The 27,053-nt window shown below is 40.6% G+C and overlaps 1 protein-coding gene across 5 annotated transcripts in view; it reads right to left on the bottom strand.

Moving 5' to 3' along the window:
* Positions 1-2,661: 2,661 nt before the first annotated feature.
* Positions 2,662-27,053, bottom strand: part of RAB3GAP1 (RAB3 GTPase activating protein catalytic subunit 1) — a 116,560-nt gene continuing 92,168 nt past the window's right edge. For 3 of the 5 annotated variants that reach the window (XM_041739423.1, XM_041739425.1, XM_041739427.1), the window contains 2 exons: positions 24,134-24,154; positions 21,449-23,277 (listed from right to left, as the gene is read on the bottom strand). In XM_041739423.1, coding sequence (XP_041595357.1) covers positions 23,041-23,277; positions 24,134-24,154 — 258 coding nt within the window. In that variant the 3' untranslated portion in view covers positions 21,449-23,040. Of the gene's footprint in view, positions 3,002-21,448; positions 23,278-24,133; positions 24,155-27,053 lie in introns of those variants that run through there. The other 2 variants (XM_041739426.1, XM_041739424.1) reach the window with 2 other exon arrangements.

The following is a 27,053-nucleotide window of genomic DNA, read 5'->3' as shown; positions in this document are numbered from 1 at the left end:
TCCCATTCTGTAGGTTGTCTTTTAGATTTGTTGACTGTTTCTTTTGCTGTGCAGAAGCTTTTTATCTTAAGTCCTGAATGTTCATTTTTGCTTTTGTTTCCCTTGTCTTCATAGATGTATCTTGCAAGAAGTTGCTGTGGCCAAGCTCAAAAAGGATGTTGCCTGGGTTCTGCTCAAAGATTTAGATGGATTCTTGTCTCACATTTAGATCTTTCATCCATTTTGAGTTTATCTTTGTGTAAGGTGTAAGAGAATGGTCCAGTTTCATTCTTCTGCACGTGGCTGTCCAATTTTCCCAGCACCATTGATTGAAGAGACTGTTTTTTCCAGTGGATAGTCTTTCCTGCTGTGTCGAATATTAGTTGGCCAGAGAGTTGAGGGCCCATTTCTGGGTTCTCTATCCTGTTCCATTGATCTATGTGTCTGTTTTTGTGCCAGTACCACTGTCTTGATGATCACAGCTTTGTAGTGCAACCTGAAATCTGGCATTGTGATGCTCCCAGCTCTTTTTTTCTTTTTCAATATTCCCCTGGCTATTCGGGGTCTTTTCTGATTCCACACAAATCTTAAGATTATTTGTTCCAAGTCTCTGAAGAAAGTCCATGGTATTTTGATAGGGATGGCATTAAATGTGTACATTGCCCTGGGGAGCATTGACATTTTCACAATATTTATTCTTCTAATCCATAAGCATGGAATATTTTTCCATCTCTTTGTGTCTTCCTCAATTTCTTTCAGAAGTGTTCTGTAGTTTTTAGGGTATAGATCCTTTACCTCTTTGGTTAGGTTTATTCCTAGGTATCTTATGCTTTTGGGTGCAATTGTGAATGGGACTGACTCCTTAATTTCTTTCTTCAGTCTCACTGTTAGTGTATAGAAATGCCACTGATTTCTGGGCATTGATTTTGTATCCTGCCACACTGCCGAATTGCTGTAGTTCTGGCAATCTTGGGGTGGAGTCTTTTGAGTTTTCTATGTACAGTATGATGTTATCTGCGAAGAGAGAGAGTTTGACTTCTTCTTTGCCAATTTGAATGCCTTTTATTTCTTTCTGTTGTCTGATTGCTGAGGCTAGGACTTCCAGTACTATGTTGAATAGCAGTGGTGAGAGTGGACATCCCTGTCGTGTTCCTGATCTTAGGGGAAAGGCTCCCAGTGTTTCCCCATTGAGAATGATATTTGCTGTGGGCTTTTTGTAGATGGCTTTTAAGATGCTGAGGAATGTTCTCTCTATCCCTACACTCTGGAGAGTTTTGATCAGGAATGGATGCTGTATTTTGTCAAATGCTTTCTCTGCATCGATTGAGAGGATCATATGGTTCTTGTTTTTTCTCTTGTTGATATGATCTATCATGTTGATTGCTTTATGAGTGTTGAACCAGCCTTGCATCCTGGGGATAAACCCCACTTGGTTATGGTGAATAATCTTCTTAATGTACTGTTGCATCCTATTGGCTAGTATCTTATTGAGAATTTTTGCATCTGTGTTCAACAGGGATATTGGTCTATAATTCTCCTTTTTGGTGGAGTCTTTATCTGGTTTTGGAATTAAGGTGATGCTGGCCTCAAAAATGAGTTTGGAAGTATTCCATCCCTTTCTATCTTTCGGAACAGCTTAAGTAGAATAGGTATTGTTTCTTTAAATGTTAGATAGAATTCCCCTGGGAAGCCATCCGGCCCTGGACTTTAGTGTTTTGGGAGGTTTTTGATGACTGCTTCAATTTCCTCCCTGGTTATTGGCCTGTTCAGGTTTTCTGTTTCTTCCTGTTCCAGTTTTGGTAGTTTGTGGTTTTCCAGAAATGCGCCCATTTCTTCTAGATTGCCTAATTTATTGGTGTATAGCTGCTCCTAATATGTTTTTAAAATTGTTACATATGTACTGATAATTTTTAAATGTTAAATAAATAAATGTTATAGTAACCATTTTTAAAAGCAAAAAGAAATGCATAAAATCTCTAATAATATTTAAATTTTTTTACTATCTTCAAAACTGTGTATTTTATACTTAAGGAATGTATCAACTCAGTAATTTTCAGTGGTTGAAGTAAAATGTTGTACTGCGAAAACAATGACACGTTTAAGAAAAAAATATTTTATATTGCTTTTGTTTTATAATTAACCTTAGTCACAATTAAACAAAATGGAAAATCTAATTCCCCAACTGCAGTAGCCACATTTCACTTGCTCAGCAGCCACATGTGGCAATGGCAGCTCTAGACTCCTATCTCCAAAAAATGAGATTTATGAAGTGAAGTGTGATTTGGTCTACCTTCTATCCTTTACCAATGGGCTTTCTATTACTTTTTCAGAATGCTCACTGGATTAGGTTAGACACTTACCTTGTCAGACAGTCAAGTCATGTGCAGAAGGCTGGCAGGCTGTAGCTCTCTTAAAGACCACCATGCAGCATAGGAATGAGTGGTTGTATCTTCCAGGCATGAGTTTCCAGAAGGCGTGGGAGATGTGTGAGTCATTTGATACTTGTCCTCCATTCTAGAAGTACCAGTGCATTCATAATCCAGAAAAAAACCCACCAGTTCTTTTTTTTTTTTTTTTTAAGATTTTACTTATTTATTCATGAGAGACAAGACACAGAGAGAAAAAGGGAGAGAGAGGCAGAGACATAGGCAGAGGGAGAAGCTGGCTGTCTGCAGGAGCCTGATCGGGACTTGATCCTGGACCCTAGGATCATGCCCTGAGTCAAAGGCAGACGCTCAACCGCTGAGCCTCCCAGACATCCCCAAACCCACCAGTTCTGAAGCGAGTAACAGGGCTGGCAGGAGCTTCAGCTTCATTTTACAACCCTGAGGAAGTTCCACTGTTTGTGGAGATCATGTTGTGAACATCCAGTGGTGGATACCAGCTGCTTGAGGGAAAATTGTTTTCAATATTGCTGAATGAGTGTGACAAAAAGAACTTTGGCATTTTTCAATTTTTCAGGTTTTTTAAAATTTCAGATAACTAACACAGGATGGTGAGTGTCAGCAAACGCAGGTTAAAACTATAAGAAGATGCCATTTCACACACATTAAATTGTTTAAAAAAAATTCTTTGTCAATATCAAGAGCTGGCAAGAATAGGAAGTAAAAGGAACTCCCATCCAGAACTAGTGGGAATGTAAATTATTTCAGCCACTTTGGAAAAACAATTTGCCATCATCCAATCAAGCTGAAGGCACAGATCCCTCACCAGTACATGCAGAAGTCCCCACTTATCCATGGGGAATATTTTTCAAGACCCCCAGTGGATGCCTGAAAGTGTGGATAGTACTAAATCCTCTATATACTATGTTTTTTCCTACATGCATACCATTATAAAGTTAAATTTATAAATTAGGCACAGTAAATTAGCAACAAGAATAATAAAATAGAACAATTATAACAATATACTGTAATAGAAAGATGTGATTGTAGTCTCTCTCATACTTTTTTTTCCTATGCAGACTTATCTATGAGCAACTTTAATTGATAAATCAGGTAGATTACTAAAAGATTAACGGTAATAATAAAACAGAACATTTTAATGCACTGTAATGAAAGTTTTGTGAATGTTGTCTCTCTCTCACAATATTTTATTATGCCGTACTCACTCTTCTTATGATGATGCTGTGAGATAATAAAATGCCTACGTGATGAGATGAAGTGAGGGGAGTGACACAGGTTCTGTGACACAGTGGGTACTACTGACCTTCTGAAGCTATATCAGGAAGATCATCTGCTTCTGGACCACAGTTGACCATGGGTACCCAAAACCATGGAAAGTGGACTCGTGGATAAGGGGAGACAATGTAATAATAAATGCACTTTTGTATCAACTCTTCTACTTGTTCACTTAATAGTCATAGATAGTGCAAGAACTTGATGGGTTAGAGGAAAAATGTAATGGTCCCCACCCTGCAAGACTGTATGATCTAGCAAATTCAAAGAGCTTATGTGCCTGTTGCTAATGTATCCTGACAATCACAACTGGCCTCCTTTATTCTAGCATGAAGTAATTCATTAGATTAACAAAAAGGCTTGGAAGGGTTGGGTAAACGTATTGATGGGTGGGATACAGAGGGGGGTATATAAAGAGTGGGACCAATCAGGTGGCAAACTGGATGACTAGTTTAGAGAGAAGGGTAAGATTCTCCAATAGAATTTTAAGTATATGCTTCACCTATTATATAGTTTTGCTGAAAATCAGCCCTAGATCTTAAGAATTCTATGTCAAGGAAAAGACAGATATCATCTTCTCATTTACCACTGGGAGAATTGACATTTTCCTGTTTACCTTGTTCAGATAAAATACATAGGTAGTATTTAGCCAGACTAATCAAGAAAGAAATCAGAGTAGTCAGATAAATGAAAGGAGATATGAAAGAGAAGTTACAAATGATACCACAGAAATATAAAAGGTCATAAAAGACTACCATGAGCAATTGTATACCATCAAATTGGACAACCTAGAAGAAATGAAAAAAATTCTAGAAACAGAGGGGGGCACCTGAGTGACTCAGTGGATGAGTGTTTACCTTCAGCTCAGGGCATGATCCTGGGTTTGGGGATAAAGTCCCACATCAGGCTTCCTGCGGGGAGCCTGCTTCTCCCTCGGCCTATACCTCTGCCTCTCTTCAAAAAAAAAATTCTAGAAACGTAGTCTTCTGAGACTGAATCAGGAAGAAACAGAAACCGGAACAGACTGATTACTATTAATGAAATTGAATCTATAATCAAGAAACTCCCAACAAACCAAAGTCTATGACCAGATGGTTTCACAGGTAAATTCTACCAAAATTTTAAAGAGTTAATATCTATTCACCTCCAACTATTGAGAAAAATAGAAGAGGAAGGAATGCTTCCAAAATCATTCTATGAGGCCAGCATTACCTAGATATGAAAACAAGACAAAGAGACTATAAAAATGAAAATTACAGACTAATATCCCTGATGAACAGAGATGCAAAATTCCTCAAAATGTTAGCAAACAATTAAAAAATATAATAAAATGATCATTCACCATGAGCAAGTGGGACCTATTCCAGAGAAACAAGGATGGTTCAATATACACAAATTAATATGACATAATCCATTAACAAAATGAAGGATAAAAATCACACTAGCATCTCAGTAGATACAGAAAAAGCATTTGACAAAATGCAAAAACTATTCATGATTATAACTCTCAACAAAGTAGGTACAGAAGAAACATCCTCTTTTGCCATATATGACAAACTTGCAGCTAACACTCTACTCAGTGGTGAAACCTGAAAGCTAATTCTCAGGAAATGCAGGTCTCCCTGGGTAGGGCTGGCTCCCTGGGGACATCATTTTGGAGCTGAACCCATTATTTTATTTTATATTTTTTAAGATTTTATTCATTTATTCGTGAGAATACACAGAGAGGAGAGAGAGAGAGAGGCAGAGACACAGGCAGAGGGAGAAACAGGCCCGATGTGGGACTCGATTCCGGGTCTCCAGGATCAGGCCCTGGGCTGAAGGCGGGGCTTAACTGCCAAGCCACCCAGGCTGCCCTGAGCCCATTATTTTACTGGTAACTTTTTCATCTAGCACCCTACTTCCTACCTTCCCTGACCCTCCCTGATTCTGAGGAGCTGCGGACCAGGCCCTTGCACCTAACATTTCCATTTTAATAGGTATATTGCTGAAAAGGCTCATGAGTACATGGATCTTGAAAGGAAGCAGTCAGGACAACTGAAGAACAAAACACCCAATTCCAGTGCTCGGCAAATGCAATTTATAAAATTCCTACTAATCCATTTAAGCAGCATAAGCAGATGCTATATGGATTGTTCCATTGATCTGAATTAATAGCAACCAAATGAATCATCACAGTTAGTTGACATGATTTGTCTTCTTTTGTTATTTTTATAAACGTTTTACTTAGAAACAGCCTATTGTTCCTAGTAAACTTAATGGATGGTGAATATCAATTCAACAACTCAGGGTGTTTTCCCAAAGAGTTTTCCAATTGTTCCTTTGACAAATGAGGGGGCATTTGATTGTGCTAAGCCAAGAACTATCAGCATAGGTATAAATATCTTACAGCTGATTAAATGGTGTCCTGGCAAAAGGAGATTTGTTCTGGTGTAATTTCTTGGACACTCTTCCAAAGAATGCTCTTTCTACATGAGAACCCAATGACATTTTCCATTCTTTGAGAGGAGGGTAACAAAGGAATCATCTTCCTGCAGAAATATGAATGAGCCAGACTGCAGTCCCAGGTTGGAATTTGGCACTTTCTTCAGCAGCATGCTTAAAGCAGTCGAGCCCACGCAGAATGAACCTTGAAATACAATTAATCTTCAGACTTAAGGGCAGCAACGTAAAGAGTCTATTCCCATCCCCTCTCCAAATCAGTGAAAGTCCCCAAAGCTAGATATTAGGATGATTTGAACTAAGCAATCCTCATTCCTTGCTGAGAACATTCCCAGGTAGGAGCTGGGAGCTGTGGCTGAGTCGGAGGAAACAGCCTACACATGTGGCCCCTTTCACTCTTCTGGGTGCCCTGCTTCTCATCCTGACCCCACACTCAGGTCTGTACCCAAAGAACTTCCCTGCCATTTTTCTACTTCCATCATGACCCTCTATGAAAGAATGCCTGGCTGGGGTTTGCCTGAGAAGCCTGCTCCTCCCCAGGAGAAGACTTCTGCTAGTGGCAAGCCTGACTTGTTTGTCAGACACGGAGATCTGCTAACAGCCTAGTTAGCTCATCTCTTGACATTGGAAGAGGATGCTAAGGAAGGTCTTTATGGAGACCTTCGCACCATGTTCCACCACAGTCCCCACATAAATAGTTTTTTTTGGATGTTGTCCATGAAGGGTGGCTTTATCCTGAAAGGAGGGCAAACTGTTCTGAGCTCCAAAAGACTTGCAGCTTTTTGACAAACTCCACAGCTTCAACCTGAGCTCCAAGCAATCTAATATCCTCCATGAGAAACAAGACCACGGTAGATTTTTTGCAACACTTGCTTGCCTGTGGCTCTCAGAGACAGGTAGCATCCGTTTACTTGGACAGTAATATCCCCCAGAAAGACAGTCCCCCATGCCCCCACCCTTGCCCTCCTCTATCCCATCTGCACACGGCTGCCTGAGTAGTCATTATGAAACAGCAGTATGACCTGTTCTCTGCTCTTCATTAGTAATCATCTTGGGATACTCAATACTAGCTGCCACATCAGAAGAAAATCCAATTCTCAACAGCTTAACAAAACAAGGTTTATCCCTCAATTTTTGGAAGGCCCAAAGAGGGCCAGGCAACTGTCCTCCACTTAGACCTACCTACACCACTTATACCTGGGATCCTCCCGGGCGGTCATCCAAGGAAAGGGATGGAGGAGGCTTGGGCCCCTGCCTGCCTCCTCCCGTGGCTCACAGACCACCGGCCTAAATGCCCTGATCACCAGAGGAAGTTTTCATGAGCTCTAACTCCCTGCCTTGTTCATGGAGTATCTTGTCAACTTTTCTACCCTAGTATAGTACCTATAATGGCAGAGCAACATGAACAATGTACAATGTACGGTCAGAAGTCTGAGAGGGTAGCCTTACAGGACCCAACCACCACACATTTTCTTTAAAGTCTTTTAAAACACCATGCATATTTGCACCCTGCTCCTTGTTACATCCAGGTTCATTTCCTTATGATAGTCTTTTCTGACTTCAGAAAAATACTGCCTCTCAATTTTGCAATCCTACATCTTACATAACTGAAATGTAGTTCCTACTCAATATACTATTTTTTAATAGTAAAATGAACAACAATATATGCACCACCTAGTTTTTAAAAAAGGATCTCTCCAGTACGTTTAATGCATGTATGCTGCTCCCCAATTGTATCCTCTTGCCTTCCCCATAAATAGAACTACTGTTCTGAATTGTGTATAAATCATCCCCTTGCTTTTCTTTATAGGAATACTACATATATACATATCCTAAATAGCTAATATATTGTTCAGAGTTGCCAGTTTTTTACTTTTAAATAAATGAAAATCATTACTGCATATATGCCTCTGTGACAAGCTTTTTTCTGTTAAAGATTTTATTTATTTATTCATGAGAGACAGAGAGAAAGAGGCAGAGACATAGGCAGAGGGGGAAGCAGGCTCCCTGCAAGGAGCCCAATGCAGGACTCAATCCCAAGACCCCGGGATCACGACCTGAGCCAAAGGCAGATGCTCAACCACTGAGCCACCCAGGTGTCCCTGTGACAAGCTTTTTATATTCATTTTGTGTCATCCATGCTAGTAAGTGTCACAATAGATTGTTTATTTTCATTGCTCTATGGTCATACTCTAATATGATTATCCTTTCTACTGTTGAAGGGTATCAGGGCTTCCAGTCTGTGGATTTTATATAAAATGCTGCTCTGAACACTCCTGCTCATGTCTCCTGGTATAAACATGCACAAACGTTTCTTGAAAGCAGTGATTCCAAGATTAGAATATGCTTCAGGATCACCTGGAAGGTTTGCTCAAGCATGTATTGCTGGCCGCAGACCCAGTCTCTGGTTCAGCAGGTCTGGGTGGCTGGAGAATGTACATCTTTAACAAGTTCCCAGGAGATGCTGATGCTGCGGTCTGGGGATCACACTGTGAGCACCACTCCCTAAAGCAAATACCCAGGGACAAGTTACTATACTGTAGGTGATGCATGTGTTGAAGCTTTTTAGGAAACGCAAATTACATTTCCAAAATTGTACCAATTTACACTGTTGCCAGCAATGGATGAGTCCCTGTTGCTCGAAATCCTTGTCAACACTTGAATAGTGTCAAACTTTAAGATTTATGCCCACTGGATATGTGTGAAATGGTACCTCACTATGATTTTAATCTGCATTTCTCAATTTACTAAGGAGGATAAACATCTCATAAATGCTTTGCTCATTCTTTTTTCTTCTTCCCTGACCTGTTTATGTCTTTTTTCTGACTATTTTGCTAATATGTTTTCAACCCATTTACCTAATTCATGGGGGGGGGGGGGGGAGATTTTTAAATGTTTTGGACACTAATTCATGTTGATTGCCTGTGTGCAAGTCCCATTTTCCAGCTTATAGTTTCTCTTCTCATATTCTTTATGGTGTTTGATGAAAAGTAGTTTTTAATATTAATGTAGCCAAATTAATCAATCTTTTCTTTTATGGTTCGTATTGTGTCTTTACTAAGATCTCCTTACACTAAAAATCCAGGTGTCCTTCCTTACTCTAAAATTTTAAAGCTACTTTCCCACATTTCTAAACATTTTATGCGGGGTTTGTTTCTTGTTCCTTGTATTTACATAGAGTCTTTCATCTGCCAGGAATTGACTTTTGGGTAGGAAGCAATATAAGCATCCAGTTTCATTTATTTTCCCTCTTGGGATACAAAGACAACCTCTTGTCTGAGCACTGTTTACTGAATACCCCATCATTTCCCCTGCCTTATTGTCTCTACCAGAACCTAAGTTTCCTTGCATGTCTCAGGCTTTCTGTTTTATTGAAATATTCTGAGTCAATATCATACTTTTAATTATTATAGCATTGTAATAAGTCTTAATATCTCATAAAGACCTTGTAATTTATTGTTCTTTTTCAAGAATAGTTTGGTTGTTTATGGCCTGTTGTACTTCCATATACCTTTCAGATTCAACTATTCTAGCTCCACCAAAACTAAAAAAAAAACGAAGAAGAAGAAGAAAAGAAAAACAAAAAAACCCACTTGGGACTTTATTAGGAATAGTATAGTTAGATCAATCTGGGGAGAACTGACCTCCTTGTGATACCAATTCCTTATATGCAAGAACAATGGCATATCTCTCAACTTAAGCCTTTAATTTGTTTCAATAAATTGAAACAAATGATTTTCTTCTTTAAAAAGTACATATATCAGGGATCCCTGGGTGGCTCAGCGGTTTAGCGCCTGCCTTCGGCCCAGGGCACAATCCTGGGGTCCCAGGACCAAGTCCCGTGTCGGGCTCCTAGCATGGAGCCTGCTTCTCCCTCCTCCTGTGTCTCTGCCTCTCTCTCTCTCTCTCTCTCTCTCTCTCTCTATGTCTATCATAAGTCAATCAATCAATCAATCAATCAATCTTTAAAAAGTACACATATCAAGGGGATCCCTGGGTGGCTCAGCGGTTTAGTGCCTGCCTTCGGCCCAGGGCTTGATCCTGGAGTCTTGGGATTGAGTCCCACATCGGGCTCCCTGCATGGAGCCTGTTTCTCCCTCTGCCTGTGTCTCTGCCTCTATGTCTCTCATGAATAAATAAATACATCTTTAAAAAAATAAAAAATAAATAAAATCTTTAAAAAAAATAAAAAGTACACGTATCTTACCTGAACAGACATTTGTCCAAAGAAGACATCAAGATGGCCAAAATACACATGAAAAGATCAGGGAAATGCAAATCAAAACTACAATGCTATCTTATCTCACACCTGTCAGAATGGCTAACATCAAAAACACAGGAAACAATAAGTGTTGGTAAGAATGTGGAGAAAAAAGGAACACTTGTGCACTGTTGGTGGAAATGCAAACTGGTGCACCTACTTCAGAAAAAGTATGGAGTTCCCTCAAAAAGTTAAAAATAGATCTACACTATGTCCATAAATTGCACTACTGGGTATTTACCAAAAGAATACAAAAACTAATTCAAAGGGATATATACATTCCTATGCTTATAGCAGTATTGTTTACAATAGCTAAATAATGGAAGCAGCCCAAGTGTCCAGTGATTAATAAATGGGTAAAGATGTGGTATTTACATACAATGGAATATTAACTCAGCCATAAAAAAGAATGAATCTTGCCATCTACAACAATATGGACGGATCTATAGATCCATAATGCTAAGTGAAATGTCACAGAAAGACTAACACCATACAATTTCATTCATATGTGGAATTTAAGAAACAAAAGAAGCAAAGAGAAAAAAGAGAGAGGACAGATTATGAAAGACTCTTAACTACATATAGAGAACACTCTGATGATTACCAGAAGGAAGAGGGTAGGAGAATGGGTGAAATAGGTGATGGGGATTAAGGAGTGCACTTGTGATGAGCACTGGGTGTTGTATGGAAATGTTAGCCACTATATTGTACACCTGAGACTAACATTGCACTGTATGTTAACTAGATTGGAAATAAAATTTTAAAAATTAAAAAAAGTACTTAACATTTTAAAAAATTTAAAAAGTTTGCATGATCTTTTACCAAATTCACTGCTAGGTAATTTTTTGTTGTTATTATAAATTATGTCTTTAAAAAACTAAAATTTGTATAATATACACTTTAAAAGACATTTAATAGCATTTCAGTTGCTTCAGCTACGGTTTTTCAGAGAATCTAAATGTCATTTTCTTAAACTTTATTTTAAGAAAGTTGATTTTGTCATATATAATAAAAAATAACAATAGATCTCTACCATGTCTGATAGGGTACAAATTTGAAAACATATATCCTAAATTAGCTCCACACTATTCTGACAACTTTTTTCCTGAGAATCGGCCCACCACAGCTTTTGTCATTTCTCTCCATCACAGCACAGGGGGAAGGAAGAAAAGGTCAGCAGGCAGAAGGGAGATAGAGACCATCATTATTTCTATTTAACACAAATTTATTAAAAACTAGGCTAGGAGACTAAAATGGCAAAATATTGTCAATGGGTGAATCTGCATAACGGATTCACAAGATTTTTTTGCACTATTCTTGCAACTAAGTTTGAAATAATTTCCAAATAAAACAATAAATAGAAACTTTAAGGAATAACAAAAACCATGAACATGACCATACTACAGCTACTGCCACACCTCCTGCCAAAGGATTCTTCCCTGCTCAAGACCCTAAGAGAGCAATCCATGAACATCCATGAACATTTCTCAGCTATAGTTGAAAGGATAACCCGAGGGTGTTACTATGTTGGCTGGCCAGTGGCCCACAAATTACACCTAATGGGCCAGTAGAAAAGATGAACTGAGCTGATCAGGTATTTACAGAATTGGAAAAGTAAAAGACCAAGCTAGGAAGCAAGAGAAGCTGGCAATGAAAAGTGGTGATGCAGAAGGGAAGAGAAGCTGCCTTGAACCCTAAGCAAGGTCAAAGTCCACAGGAACCAAATTATGAACAAGATGAGGGGGCCAGCTGGTACCAGGACAGAAACATGGTCCTTGGAGCCATGCCACATTCATGATCATACACAAACAGGGGAGAAGCTGTGAATTCCTGCAGCTAAGTTTCTCTAAAGCCAATCCATATTTTAAAACCTCCTCCAGGGATCCCTGGGGTGGCTCAGCAGTTTGGCGCCTGCCTTCAGCCCAGAGCCTGATCCTGGAGTCTCGGGATCAAGTCCCATGTCGGGCTCTCTGCATGGAGCCTGCTTCTCCCTCTGCCTGTGTCTCTGCCTCTCTCTTTCTGTGTCTCTCATGAACAAATAAATAAAATCTTTAAAAAATAAAAATAAATAAAAATAAATAAAACCTCCTCCAGACTCCAGACTCCGTGAGGTCAAGTCCTGTGATGGCTCAGTTTCATTTCAAGGCTTTCACTGCTTCTCATGAATCCTTACTTTGGGTCTTTGTTACAATCCAAAGAACTCAAGTAAATTCCACTAACCAACAAGTTTTCCTATGAAACTGAAGAATGTGCAACCTTTAATGATTTTGTAAATAGAAGCCCAAAGTCATATACAAAGTTCCACCACTAAATACTATATTATATTCATTGTATATAACTACATCACTAACCAAAGCCATTCTACCTTGGTCAGCTAGGGCTGTTGTAATAAAATACCATAAACTGGATGACTTGTCAACAACAGACATCTGTATCTCATGGTTCTGCAAGCTGGAAGCCTCCAATCATGGTGCCAGCATGGTCAGGTTCTAGTGAAGGCCCTCTTCTGGGTTGCTGACTGCTGATTTATCATTGTGTCTTCATACAGCGGAAAGAAAGAGAGCTCTCTGGGGTCTCTTGGATAAGGAGACAAATCCTGTTCATGAAGGCTCTATCCTCATGACCTACTCATGCCTCAAAGGCCCTACCTCCTAAAACCACCACACTAGGGCTTAGGACTTCAACATGAATTGGGGAGCGCGGGGGGCACAAACATTCAGTCATCCTTTCTTTAACTTTTTTCTTTTTTCTCTCTGGCTTTCTTCCTTTACAGGGCCAATATTTCACACAGAACCTATGTGAACACAGAAAGTAAGGCAGATGCTGGGTAGCCAGCCAGAGTTATTCACTAGCCTTCTTGCCTCTAGGCATAATTCAAACCCTGGCACCAGAAAAATGACAAGTCATGGCCACCACATGCTACATCCAAGACCTGAATGAAGTGAACCTCTGACCTTCCCATGCATCTGTCCAGGCCCTTATGTATGCTGCTCTCAAAGCCTGGTGGGTTTCCACCTCCTCAGCTCCTCCCATCATGAACCCCAAAGAGGCACATTGGATGGCACAAACTTAGAACTGTCTTCTCCACAGAGTTGGAGGAGGGCTAGCAGAACACCTGCACCCATGGGCCCATGCCCATTTCTTCACAAGCAGGGAGCACCTTATGTGCAGTAAACTCTTGAAATGGATGTATAAAGTTTCAGCTCAGTGTTGTCCATTTAATACAGGATTGTGATTAAGCTAACATGCCGGGTTTCTACCTGGAAGTAGCTCTCTACCACATCTGACGGGTTCCATAGACCTTTATCACACCACAGGGTCTTTTGGGTTCTGTGATCCTTCTTAAAAGTGTTACTATTTGGTTGTTTTGTTTTGTTTTCATTTCACTGATAGGCTGAGCAATGACTACCAGCTATTCTGACTCACAGGAAGACTGGGGTGCACACATTTGCAGTTGAAATTCCTACCACAGCGTTGCTGAATGATCTGAAGATAAATGCCACGGCCTGTAAGAAGCTGTTCCTTTAAGATACACCATACATGACTTGTGCTTGAGAAACTCTGGATTCACTTATTTAATTGTGGGACAACTGCCTGATTTGAGATCATATATGATTTGTTTGCAAAAGTTTCAGATGAAATCTTCAATGATGAGGGTCACCTATACCCTGACCTCACCAGGCTTGCTGAGCTGACCTGTCCCCGTTAGGACAGTACAGCAGTCCTTGGGCTGCCTCCAGCAGCCCCTATGCTTAGTGGCAGGTCAGCTTTTCCCAAAGGTTGGTCATACAACAGCTTCCCGAAACAGTTTCCAACCAGGATACTCTTGGGGAATTCCCTAAACCCATGAAGGAAACGTGTCTGGCTCTCAAGCCAGATGGCATGAGATAAACCACTGGGCTCTTTGGACGGATTTGGTTTTTTTATAGACCTTCAACGGCTCAGCCGAGACACATCCAGTTGGGACTGAGCAACAGACCCATTCCAAGGAAGCTGCCTTCTTATGCAGTATCCAATGAAATCCAATGAAGCTACACAAGCCTCCTGATGGCCAGCTGGGAACAAGCTTTGCTTTCCTATTTTGACCCCCTATAGGGGTTCAACCTATCACTAGACTGCTTAAGAAGAGCGTTTCATTTGCTTGTGGTCATTTTTTTCGCCGATTTTTTGAATATCCTGAAGCAACATAAATGAAAAACAGCAATTAAGAGTATTCCTAGGCACGTGAGTCAGCTGCTGAAAATGTAAAACTGTGCAGAGAGGAGCTCTTGCCGTTTGGCCAGGGAGAGCAGGGCATGCAGGACATTTCCCGCCAGCTTCCAAGGACCAGGTTTCGGCCTCAGCTGAGGAAGACTGGGCCCTCTCCCCCACTGTAGTCCTCCCTCCATGACGTTATGCCTTCAGGCCCAGAATAGTTGAGAACGTTTGGGAAATTCACACTCCAGAAATACTTCCTTTTTTCATGTAGGCAAGATAACACAGGAGTGACAGTGGGTTACTAAGAATGCAGTTCCCTCATTATGTAACACGGACAAAAATAAAGAGTGTTCTGGGCCAAAAATAGGGCTGAGAAAGAAGAATGTGAATAAATAGCACCGAGAAGTCATTATTTACTCAAACTGTCAAATGGCTGAAGAACTTAAGAAAAGTTTTGATCTGTGTCCCATCACTTGTTCATCAGCTCTGACTAGCCGTGGAGGGAGCCGATGGCACTTCCCTGACAAAGGCTTAACACAAGCAGGTGTGTGTGTGTGTGTTCAGAGGAGGCTGCTTAAGGAAAGGTGAGTGACACTGGGCTCATTCTCCTTCCAGGTCATTAGCAAACTGGTAAGACTGAGGACTCCTGGATGCTGTACATAATGGACATTTCCTCAAAGACATCGTTCTACCATGGGTCATGTAACAGCAAGGGTGCAGATCTCCCTAGAGTGTGGACAGAGCAGTTTTCCTGGAGGTGTTGGGACAGGGCTAAACCCAAGCAAGTGGCTGTGCTTGGGCTGATGACGTACCCCTCAGGTCAGAGCTGGGCATACAAGACATGTCAGCCTTCACTAACCACCTCCCGAGCTTCACCAAGTCCTGTTGGTGTCACCTGCTGAATCTCTTACTCCATCATCACCACCACAACTCAAGGCCACTGCCATCCCTTGTGGGTATCACTGCAGCTCGTACAGGTCCGAGTCCAATCCTGCTCCTCTCTCACTAAAAAATCTTTTGAATTCCTCCACTGTCACTCGACAAGGTCCAAGTTCTCACAGGGAAGGAAGACTCTGGAACCTACCACCACTTCCTCTGCTATCTTGCCTCTCTTTCATCTCACTCTTTGCCCTGGCCACACCAACACCGGCACCATGTCTGCAAGACTCAGATAAGCCCCTCAGCCTGGAACGTGTCTCAACTCTTTCCAACTTCCCACCCTAGTCCTCTGCCTCAACACAGTGTACTCAGCTATTAAATATGGAGCCTGTGACCCAAGGAGGGAGAAAGGGGATTAAAAGCAATCAGTTCATTTGATGAGATGGTAGGTGATTTTGGAGTCACTCCGTGCGACGGGGCTATTTGGGCCATCATCTCTAGGAACACTGGCTGGGTAGGTGTGTCCTCGCGTTAAACAATAGTTAACCAACCATTCATTCACCCCTAGTTGTACCACTTTAAAGTACACTTTAAAGTACACTTTAAAGAGCTTGTCTCTATTAAATAACTACCTATACCATGCTGGGCATTTTTTAGGTAGTATCTTGTTTAATTTTGTTACAATGTGTTGGGATACTTATTTTTGTCCCCATGTTGGCAGAGGAAGACATTAGGTACCAGCCCAGTGTCTTCTGGGTGATCAAAGGTGGCAGAGAATAAAATTCATTTCTCTGGAGGGAGGTCTATGCTTTTACACATCATGCTCCGTGGCCCACCACAAACTAGAGATGGGCATCTGTCCCACTGGATGGCTTCTGAATGCTTTTATGTGTTGACTTATGACCCTGCTCCCTTCCAAAAAAGAAAGGCATGCTGAAGTCCTAAAGCTCTAGTACTTCAGAGTGTGATGTTTGGAAACAGGGTCACTGGAGATGTAATAAGTTCAGACGAGGTCATACTGGTGTCACGGGAAGAGGACAAAGACACACAAGAGAGAGGGCCATGTGACAACACAGGCACAGACTGAAGTTCTACAGCTGCCAGCCAAGGAAGAGCAAGGATGGCCAGCAACCACCAGAAGCTAGGAAAAGGCAAGAAAGGATTATCCCCTACAGGTTTCAGAGGGAGCCTGGTCCCGCCAGCACCTTGATCCCAAACTTGTAGCCTCCAGAACTGTAAGACAATGAATTTCTGCTGTTTTAAGCCGCCAGTTTGTGATACGTTGTTACAGAAGCCTTAGGAAACAAATATAGTGACTAATTCTGTTTCTCTTCCCTGGGGCATACTTCTTATCACAAGCTTAGAACTGCAGAGTCTCAACTCACCAGCTTTGAACCCAATTAGCGGCTCCTCCAGCATGAGCCAGCCCAGCCTGCACATCTCCCTCACAGGCCATTCATCCACTTTATTCTGGGACATGATGAAGACAAAACTGCAAACTTAAACAAAGGATATTCTATCATGGTTTTACCTGGGAAAAAATTCTAGCTTTTGATCAACTGGAGAGGGATGAAATGTAGTTCCTTAGAAAGGGTCATCCAATTGGAAAGCAGCAGAGGGATGTGTGCCTCTGAGCTGAAATCAAGGTTTCTGTCAATAACTGTCAGAGGCCCCCACTACCGAGAAGGGCCACACAGAGGGGACAAGAGGAGTGCTCCCCACAGATCCATCACACTGGGCCACAGTCTGCCTTCTCTGACGAGGGGCCAAGTAGGGCCTTTTACTCAACCACCTTCCTTGGCTGGTAAGCTCACCCCAGGAATGCTCCCTGCAACAGATGAGTGTTCACTTGAGGAAGATATATCCGTGACCACCTGTCAGACATCACAAGCTGCCAGGGGAAAACTGCTGGCAAAGAAGGCATGCTAAAATGAACTAGCTTTATTCTGTATTTCAAGAATTAGCCAAGCCCATTTATATAGGCTGATGCCATGTCCCACTTCTCAGAGTTAGAGAAATGCTGGCAGCAGTTCTCTGACTTCCAAGAGCTCATGTTCTGAAATATTCTGGTTTCACAGTGCCCAATGGCCAAAAATTAGAGTCCAGATGATTCAAACATAACGTTGGGGCCTCCCTTGCCATCAAGAGGCATTCATCCATTCAGCATTTGTTGAGTGCCAAGCCCTATGCATACCCTGTGTGCCAGAGGAGAGGAGCTGGCAGCAAGAGTGAGGCAGGGAAGAGGGTTACAGTTGGCTTGGAACAGTGGCTTCATGCTCTTGCCCTCTATCCTACCCTATGTAACACTCTACCCCAGATACCCCATGCCCTCAAGCTCCCAGCAATGAACAGTGCACAGCACCACAACCCCGTCTGGTTTGAGTAGGAGTGCTAAATGCACCCAGCTTCCCTCCAGCCAATCGCTTCTCTACTCTTCCCAGTAAGAACTGGATTCCTTTCTGCATGCAATTGCTAACTCTGCACCCACAGGTATGCAACAATCAATTCTGAGCTCTCATCTTATTTGACATCTCAATGGCATTTGACACAGTTGATCAACACCCACCACCTTCAAATATTTTCCTTCCTAGCTTCTGGAACATCACACTTAAGGTTTTCTTTCCACCTCAACACCTGCTCCTTTCTTAGTCTCCTCTGGCAGTCCTCCTTCTTCCTGATCTCTGGTTCAATCTCCAGACCTCTTCCCAATGTCTGTGCTTAAGTACTGTCTATATCTAAATTTCTCACTTTACTGCAGAAGTTCTAATCTTTTCTTGAAACCCCAAAATGACATAATCACTTGGGTATTTTGTTATTTTGCTGTGAAACAAGCTGTTCCCAAACTTAGTTTAAAATAAAATCATCATCTCACCCCATTTCTGAGGGTCAGCAATCCAGGAGCAGCACAGCTGGGTACTTCTGGTGCCAGGTGCCTCAGGAGGCTGCAGTTCCTGAGACTGAGGAGAATCTACTTCCAAGCTCACTCACAAGGCTGCTGGCAGGAGCCCTCAATTCCTCCCCATGTGAGCTCTCAGGGTTGTTTCTGACATGTAAGTGACTTCTCCCCCAGAGCAAGGGATGAGAGGGACAGAGAGAGAGAGAGAGAGAGAGAGAGAGAGAGAGAGAGAGAGAGAATGCACACAAGAGCAAGCAGCCAGAACAGGAGTTGCAACAGCTTTTATAACCTCATCTTAGAGATCACGTATCAACACTTCCTCCATGTTCACTGGCCAAAATGTGGGGGGTGGGGATTCACATAAGGGTGTGAATACCAGGAGGCAAGGATCAGTGGGAGCCATCTTAAAGGCTGGCTCCACCACAAGGATCTAGATGCTCTATCAAAATTAATATATCCTAACTCAGAACCTTACACCACCCGCCAAAATGCTCTTCCCTCAGTCTTCCACATCTGAGTAAACGACTGCATCATTCACTCAGTTAAGGCCACAAACCTTCAAGTCATCCTTGGCTTTCTCATACCCTCATGCATTCCATCAGCAAATTTTGTGCATTGTTTTGAAAATATACAGCATACCTGCTTACGTTTTAGCCCCTCCACTGTGACCATTCCAGTCCAAACCACCAGCTCTCCTAAGGAGTTTCACTACTTCTACCTGTCTCTACAGTGTATTCATTCTGCAGCCAGGGTCAGAATTCTATAAATGTCAGATCATAATACCCCCTGCTGAAAATCTCCACTGGCTTCCTTTTCAATCAAGAAGCAAACCCAAATTCCTAATTGTGTAATTTGGTCCTTGAACCTTTGTCCTCACTTTCTTTCCTCCACTCCCTACCTTTTACTTATTACTCTAACCACACTGGCCTTTCATCCGTATCTTCAACTTACCACGTTTACTCCCACTCCCACCTCAGGGCTTTACATGTACCATACGCTGTCTGGAATCATCTCCCAGACTCTCACAAGGCCTGTTCACTCACTTCCTTCAGGTCTCTACTCAAATGCCACCATCTCATGGATGTTTCCTTATCACCCGTCTAAAAAACACTCTGCTGGGCAGCCCAGGTGGCTCAGTAGTTTAGCGCCACCTTCAGCCCAAGGCGTGATCCTGGAGACCCTGGATCGAGTCCCCCATCAGGCTCCCTGCGTGGAGCCTGTCTCTCCCTCTGCCTGTGTCTCTGCCTCTCTGTGTCTCTCATGAGTAAATATATAAAAAAATCTTTAAATAAACAAACAAACAAATAAATAAATAAAATAAAAAAACACTCTGCCTCCCCTTAGATAATTCGTTTATACTTGGTATCCCCAAAAATAGTGTAAATAGTTATCTATGAGGGTCTTTTATCCGCCGTTTACTGCAATATCCCCATTCCCAGGACAGTAAGTACCTGGCACATAGATAGTTGGCACTCAGCAAACATTTGCTGGACTCATGAATACAAATATAAATACATAGAATATCTGAATTATTATGGTGCTATAGGAATTTATAGGTGTGGGAGGGTCCCAGTGTGAGGACGCTTCCTGTTGATTCCACAAGCATTTGTCAGGCTCTTTACAGCACATTACAAAGCACAGAGGATTTTAAAACAAAAAAACAAAAAAACCCAAGACACTGATATAACTGTGACTTTCCAATTTCTCATGAGATCCAGGATGTGTATATGCTCTCTTAGCCTCTCCAATCCATTTGCCCTGCTACAGTGTGGTCTGAAACCCACCATGTCACTCCCTTGCTTAAAACTCTTCAATGACTGGGATGCTTTGGTCGGTTAAGTGACTGACTCCTGGCTTTGGCTCATGTCATGACCTCAGGGTTGTGAGATGGAGCCCCAGGTTGGACTCCCAGCTCAGGGCAGAGTCTGCTTAAGACTCCCTCTCCCTCTGCCTCTCCCCTTTCCCCCATTCTCTTATGTTATTTCTCTAAAAATCAATCTTTAAAACAAACACACATACAAACCTCTTCAATGAGTCACGACCTAGCCCTGAAGATAAGGCCCAAACTTGTGGTAGTGCTGAACACAGAACTTCTCAGTTTCATGTCAGGTGACCTAACAAACATCATTTCTTCTCTTTTCACTCCCAGCAAATTGAAAGGCTGGCCATTCTCCAAAGATATGTTTCCTTATGTCTCTGAGTTTCTGCCCATTCTGTTTTCCCTACCTGTGACACTCTTCCCATCCCCTGCAGCATCAGGTCATATCTGCTACGTAACAAACCACCTAACTCTCTCTTCTTTCATCAGGCTTCTTTGCACATCTCAGGGTTCCCAGAGGAAGAGAGGGAAACCCTGAGGCACAAGTACTTTTCAAGTCTCCACCTGTGTCACACTTGCTAATACTCCAGTCACCAAAGAGGCATGGCTAACTCCAGACAAGTAATGTCCAAATATACAAAGTAAACTCCACTTCGTGGGGGAGCAGCGGCAATATCACAATAAATTATCCGCAAGTGGACAGAGTATATAGTTCTTCTTTGCAAGCAATTTACGATATTTTCCCAACTCTTCATCAGCTCCTACGCATCTTCTGGTCCCAACCTAGAAATTACCTCTAGGAAGATATTCCTGATCCCTAAGCCTGAGTAAAAAAACCTCTCTTATACCACCTTATTATTAGACACATTACTCTATTCACTAATAATGCATGTATTACTCTCTGTTGCCACTGAATGAATGAATTTATACAATAAATGCTGGACCTCCAGTTCACAGATGAGTTGACTGTACTCTCCATTTTATGGTAATGTAGCATCAACCTTCCCTACATGACAGAAAGGTCACTGAAAAGGAAGGAGTGTCCTGCTATGTTTTATCTTTACTGCCTAGTATAGTGCTTGAAAGCAGGTGCTTAAAAATATCTGTGAAATAAACATAACTATAATAAAAGTAAAGTGGGGTAACTGCCACTAAAAAAGAAGGCACAGAGAGCGTTCTTGAGACCCCTGCAAGACTCAGCAGGCTGCAAATATTTAGGAAGATGTGAGACAGCATAAAACTAACTGAAATAAGACCAAAGCGCCCACCAGAGGAGAGAAAAGAAAAGTAGCCAGAGAAAGCAAGACTTTTCTTTTTATTAGATTCACAATGACATTTTAAAGTCCAACCTCTCTTTAAAAAACGTTTCTTTGCTTTAACTTCCTCACTGGAAAGCAGACAAATCCTGTCCTTGAAAGATCCATTTTCTACTTGATACAGCGCTCAGTACTCAGGCCTGATCTGTATGGTTTACCAGCAGCAGTCAAGTCCAGCATCTCAGAGAAAAGCACTGTGAAGGCTGGGAGGCAACCAATCAGGACCTCCCCTACTTCATATATACATATATACATATATATGTGCACATAGACATATATATGTACACTTTTTATTACAAAAATAATATAATAGGGTTTACACAGCTCTATTAATTATTTAAATTACAGAGGCAAAGTCTATGCTTCAGATAATCATTTTTTGTTTTGGATTAAAATGGGAAGTTTAGGCCTAAAAACAGATTTCAGACTGAACAGAGGCCAAATAGTAACAGAGACTTAATAAATCTTGATCACCACATAACTAGAAATATGTTGCTATTATTCTTATATTGGGTGCTATACATCCCCAATGATTATTTTCATTTTAACTAAAACACAAAAGCAAAATAGTTCACTGAAATAATCTTGTATTCATTACATTAGCACATACACCAAATTATACTAACGACATGATAATCTCTATGTTCCAAAGTTATATTTGTAGCATGTGCTCATCTCTACTCCATTAAATATAGTATCTAGCCAACAATCACAAAAGGAATGCATGCTGTACCGCAAAAGATGGGAACAGTTTGCAGGTTGGCATCTTACTGCAACCAAAAACAAAACAAGAGAAACAAACCTTACAAGGTAAGGTATAAAACTAATTTGCAGTGACACTTAATATATAGTTATATCAGAAGGAATACATTTAGGTCATAGTTAACATGGAAAAACACATAAACTATGAAATTCTAGGTTTTCTCCTAGAATATTCAAAATACTCATCAAAAGTTAATTAGTACAATTAAATGGCCACTAGATGATTGAATAAACAATGTCATTTAGTATTTCAAAAACACAGATTCTGGGAAAAGAAGCTACCACCAAATATCCAGAAATCCCAATTAATAGATACTCTGTTTTGCATACCTGATACTAACACATGTAACAAATGTGTTTATACAGACTGTGAATGCAAGGCGACAGCCTAAGAGATAGTCACGGGAAAGAATAAATGAGCACAAGCACAAGATAGTCACGGGAAAGAATAAATGAGCACAAGCTCACTTTTCCCACGGGAAAGAATAAATGAGTGAGTACAGAGAGCTCGTGCTGCTTTTCTGGTCCCTGCACATCCCCCCAACTCCTACCTAAGATCCCTAGTCAAACAAAGGCCATCTCTTTGGGGAACATATCTTTCAATAGCTCAAGCTCATTCTCTCTGACCCAACCAAGATACAAAAAAGCCCAAGCACGGTGCTGGAAAGTCTTTCAGATGCTGGTATGATTCCTGATCATGAGACTGGACAGGTCCTCTTCATGGCCTCTCAAGTTCTGACTGGCACAACCTTGCTCCCACAGGAGTCGTCAGCACAGTCTCTGAAGCCATAAATGAGGTTGTTCTAGAAGAATTAGAAGAAGGTGGTATCTGATGAAAAGGCACCTGCAAGTCTGAAATCCTCTTTGGTGAGAACACTGTACATGCGCTGAGGCAGAGCACGGGAGTATGGAGCCGGGCGTGGCACAGTGGTGCGCAAAATGAGTTCCCGGCCAGCAGGAGGGGGGAAGTCTGACACCGAGTTGTGCCTTCTCTCTTCTGGAGAGCCCATTCTCTTCAGTTCCTCCTCTGGTGGAGCCACGGCTGCAGCCTTGAACAGAATCAAATGCTAAATTCAAGAGCAAGTCCAATGCTAAACTTCGATCATTTTGAAGGACAGATGAATAAACATGACATATACATAAAAAAATGTTCTACATTACTCAGTAATGCAGTCAGCCATGTTATGATTACTCAAAAACCAACAGAGAAAAAGCAAGAAGCTTGAAACACTGCATGAGCAGCCAGAGATTACAAATAAACTGGTGACAGAGACAAAGAGATAATGACTGCCAAGCAATCTGCTTTGAAAAGTGAGGGCCATATTCCGACATCTGATGAAGAGGGAAAGTGTAGTACTGGTTTCTACACGTTTCTTCTAGCAACAACCCAAGTTCAAGTCTGATGTCCTCAGTCCAGTAAGGAGCTGCTTCTCCCCAGATTCTGGAAAAATGGTTTTTATCTCCACTCTTTCATTTCTTTTTAAGGCTCACTTGACAAATTAAAACTGGGGACACTGGTTTTGTTTGCTGAGCGGCTAAGGTGATAAAGAAATGATACAGGTCCATGTAATACAGCAATGGCCACAAATGAGAAGTTCTTAGTATTAAAGGCATCTATTTTTTGCATTAAAATTGCATTAAAAAATCCAATTAGAGCTTTCATTTCAACCTTGATCACTATACTTTTTTCATTTCTCTAATTACTTGATTTCTTTCATAATACCATCAATTAAAAAAAAAGGTATTGTTTTGGCAATGGAAATACGAAATCATGTTATACTAAACATCAGCATGAAAGGTATGCCAAATTAGACTGTTAAAGAGGTGGTTAGTCTTAATGACCTTATGAAGTTAGAGGGATGGGAAGGAACAAGGAACTATGAGGGACAAAGGCTATTTTGTTACCTCATCAGAAGATTCAGTCAGCTTGAGAAAAGGTGAGAAAAGAAACAGTGATGAAAAGGAAACGAGCAAGATGGTTTTAAAAGAGCTAGACAAGAGATTTCAAGATCATTTCAGAGACAGCATGCACTACATTAAGGAACATGATCCTATCAAAAGAATATCAAGACAAATACACACCACATAAAACACACCTAGCTGTTATATTGAGCAGACATATCCTACTTCTCATGCATCTGATGGTTCAACAGGCAACGTACAGTGTCATTTAATGGGCAAAACTGATAAAACTGAGGCAAAATCCAATCTGTGGCTTATTTGCTGAATTCCAGTGGAATACACCACCAATTACACATGTAATCAGAATGAAGTTTATTAAAATGTATAATTTTTAAAATGTATAATTTTAAGCAAAAAGTTCTATATATGTAAAATTGCTGTATGCTAATACAAAATTCTAACTGAAATTTCATAATGTTCTAAAAAAGTTAAAATCTTGATTAATTAGTAAAATTGATATAAAGTATCAGTTAATTACGAAAAGAAAAGTTATGAAAATAAACTTGAATGGTTTACATCAACCAGACTTTTAAGATCTGAGTTCAAAAATGTACCAACCAGGGATCCCTGGGTGGCTCAGCGGTTTAGCGTCTGCCTTTGGCCCAGGGCGCGATCCTGGAGTCCCGGGATCGAGTCCCACATCAGGCTCCGGGCATGGGCCTGCTTCTCCCTCCTCCTGTGTCTCTGCCCACCCCCCCCCCTCTCTGTCTATCATAAATAAATAAATCTTTAAAAAAAAAAAAAAAGTACCAACCAGGTGCTTGTTATTTGGATTAAAGTCTACCAATTTCCTAAAAACATTCCCTACAAGGTTTGACAATTTGAAATCTTTTACAATTACATAATGTGGGAAAAAAGTACAATTTCAGTATCCCTTAAAGGGGATTAGCTATACAAGGCCATTGAAAAGATTATACACTCCTGCATTTACTAAAGGAATAAGATAATTAACAGGAAAACAAGAATAACAAAGTAAATAACAGAATATAATCCTGTTTTTATAAAATATAGATATATTTATATACACTACATGTCAAATGTTGACAGTGATCAGAGGGTAATGAGATTAATGTGATTAAGTTTTCCTTTATAATTTTCTGTATTATTCTACATTTTACAACGAGCCTTTAGTGACATTCTGGTGGGGGGGGCACTATCTCCATTCTGGGGAAAATAATTTTGCTTAAATATTCACAAGTAATACTCTCAGCATTAAAAATAAAAATGCTTTAAAAAATAAAAAAAAAATAAATAAATAAATAAATAAATAAATAAATAAATAAATAAAATGCTTTATATTTCAAGTTCTCTTAACATACAAGCTTTTAAAAATGAGGACAGAGGAAAGAATTTCTGCAATAAGAAGAAAATTCATATTGCTGGTGACAAGGAAATGTGGTTATTAGCTTCTGGCTAGTGAGCTGGTAAAAGATATACAGGAAGCAGAAACAAACTTGGTTCCTGATTTCATGCCAGAGACAAAAACAAATAAATCAAAGTAAGCATCTATTGTTTTCTAGAACTCTAATTTATAAGGAAATAAAAAACTTGGTTTTTAACTTGAAATTCTTAAAGTTAGGGAACAATCCCATAAATAATCACAGGTTTCAATACCTGCTAAAAATTCAGGTCAGTACATCTGGCTATGAAACTGAATATATTAACTAGATATACTCCACACAGACTCCAAGGAGATTTTACAGTTTTTATTTCATATGTAAACCCATGAAAATTCTTTCTTGATTCTGATAATCACACTTTCAAAAGTGGGTCATTCTCAAGTCATCACAGTAAATATAAGGGCAGCCTTATATTTACATATCTTCCTTGACTTAGAATTGGGTTACACCCCAATAAGCCCATCCTAAGTAGAAAATATCCTGTTGAAAATACATTTACTGGGGATCTCTGGGTGGCTCAGAGGTTTAGCGCCTGCCTTCAGCCTGGGGCGTGATTCTGGAGTCCCAGGATCAAGTCCCGCATCAGGCTCCCTGCATGGAGCCTGCTTCTCCCTCTCCCTGTGTCTCTGCCTCTCTCTTTCTCTGTATGTCTCTCATGAATGAATAAATAATAAAAAAAAAAGAGAGAGAGAATACATTTACTATACCTAGCCTACCACACATCGTAATTCAGCCTAGCCTACCATACCCAAGTCCAGAACACTCACTTAAGCCTACAGTTGGACAAAATCATCTAACACAAAGCCTGTTTTATAATAAAATGTTAACTACCTCATATAATTTATTAATTATTGTACAGAGAGTGAGAAACAGAATGGCTATCTGGGTAGAGTAGTTATATTAACTGCTTGTCCTCGAGATCTCATAGCTTAGGGGGATATGTTGCTGCCCCTGCCCAGCATCACAAGAGGATTGTGCTGCATATACTACTAGCCTGAAAAAGGACCAAAATCCTACTAAACACCCTTTTTTTCCCACCATCATAAAGCCGAAAATCCTAAGTCAAAACATCGTAAGTCAGAGACTGTCTGTAGTACACTCTTTAACACTTTTATCATAATCTTCCATATTAATGAGCCCTGACATGAAAATCATCTTAACCAGTAAACATGATCAGTACAGACAGTATCCACACAAAGTGCAACTAGCATCACCTTCATAAAAATTCAAATTTTAAGGGTTTCAAGATGTCAGAAAGTACTACATATTTTTTTGAACCTTTACTTTTAGTAGTAGCAGTAATAGCTAAGATAATCTTTCAAACTGGGCTTTCTTTCTGTGCCAAAGCCTGTTTCAATAGTCCTAAACATCTGAAATCTTGCTCTTCCTTAGATCAATTCACCATGACGAAAATAGATATACTAACTTCACAAGTGAAACTGTGAATCCATTTGTAGTACAAG

Source organism: Vulpes lagopus, chromosome 24, assembly GCF_018345385.1.
Source record: "Vulpes lagopus strain Blue_001 chromosome 24, ASM1834538v1, whole genome shotgun sequence".
Taxonomy (NCBI): Eukaryota; Metazoa; Chordata; class Mammalia; order Carnivora; family Canidae; genus Vulpes; species Vulpes lagopus.
This window is presented reverse-complemented; position numbering and strand designations above follow the sequence as displayed.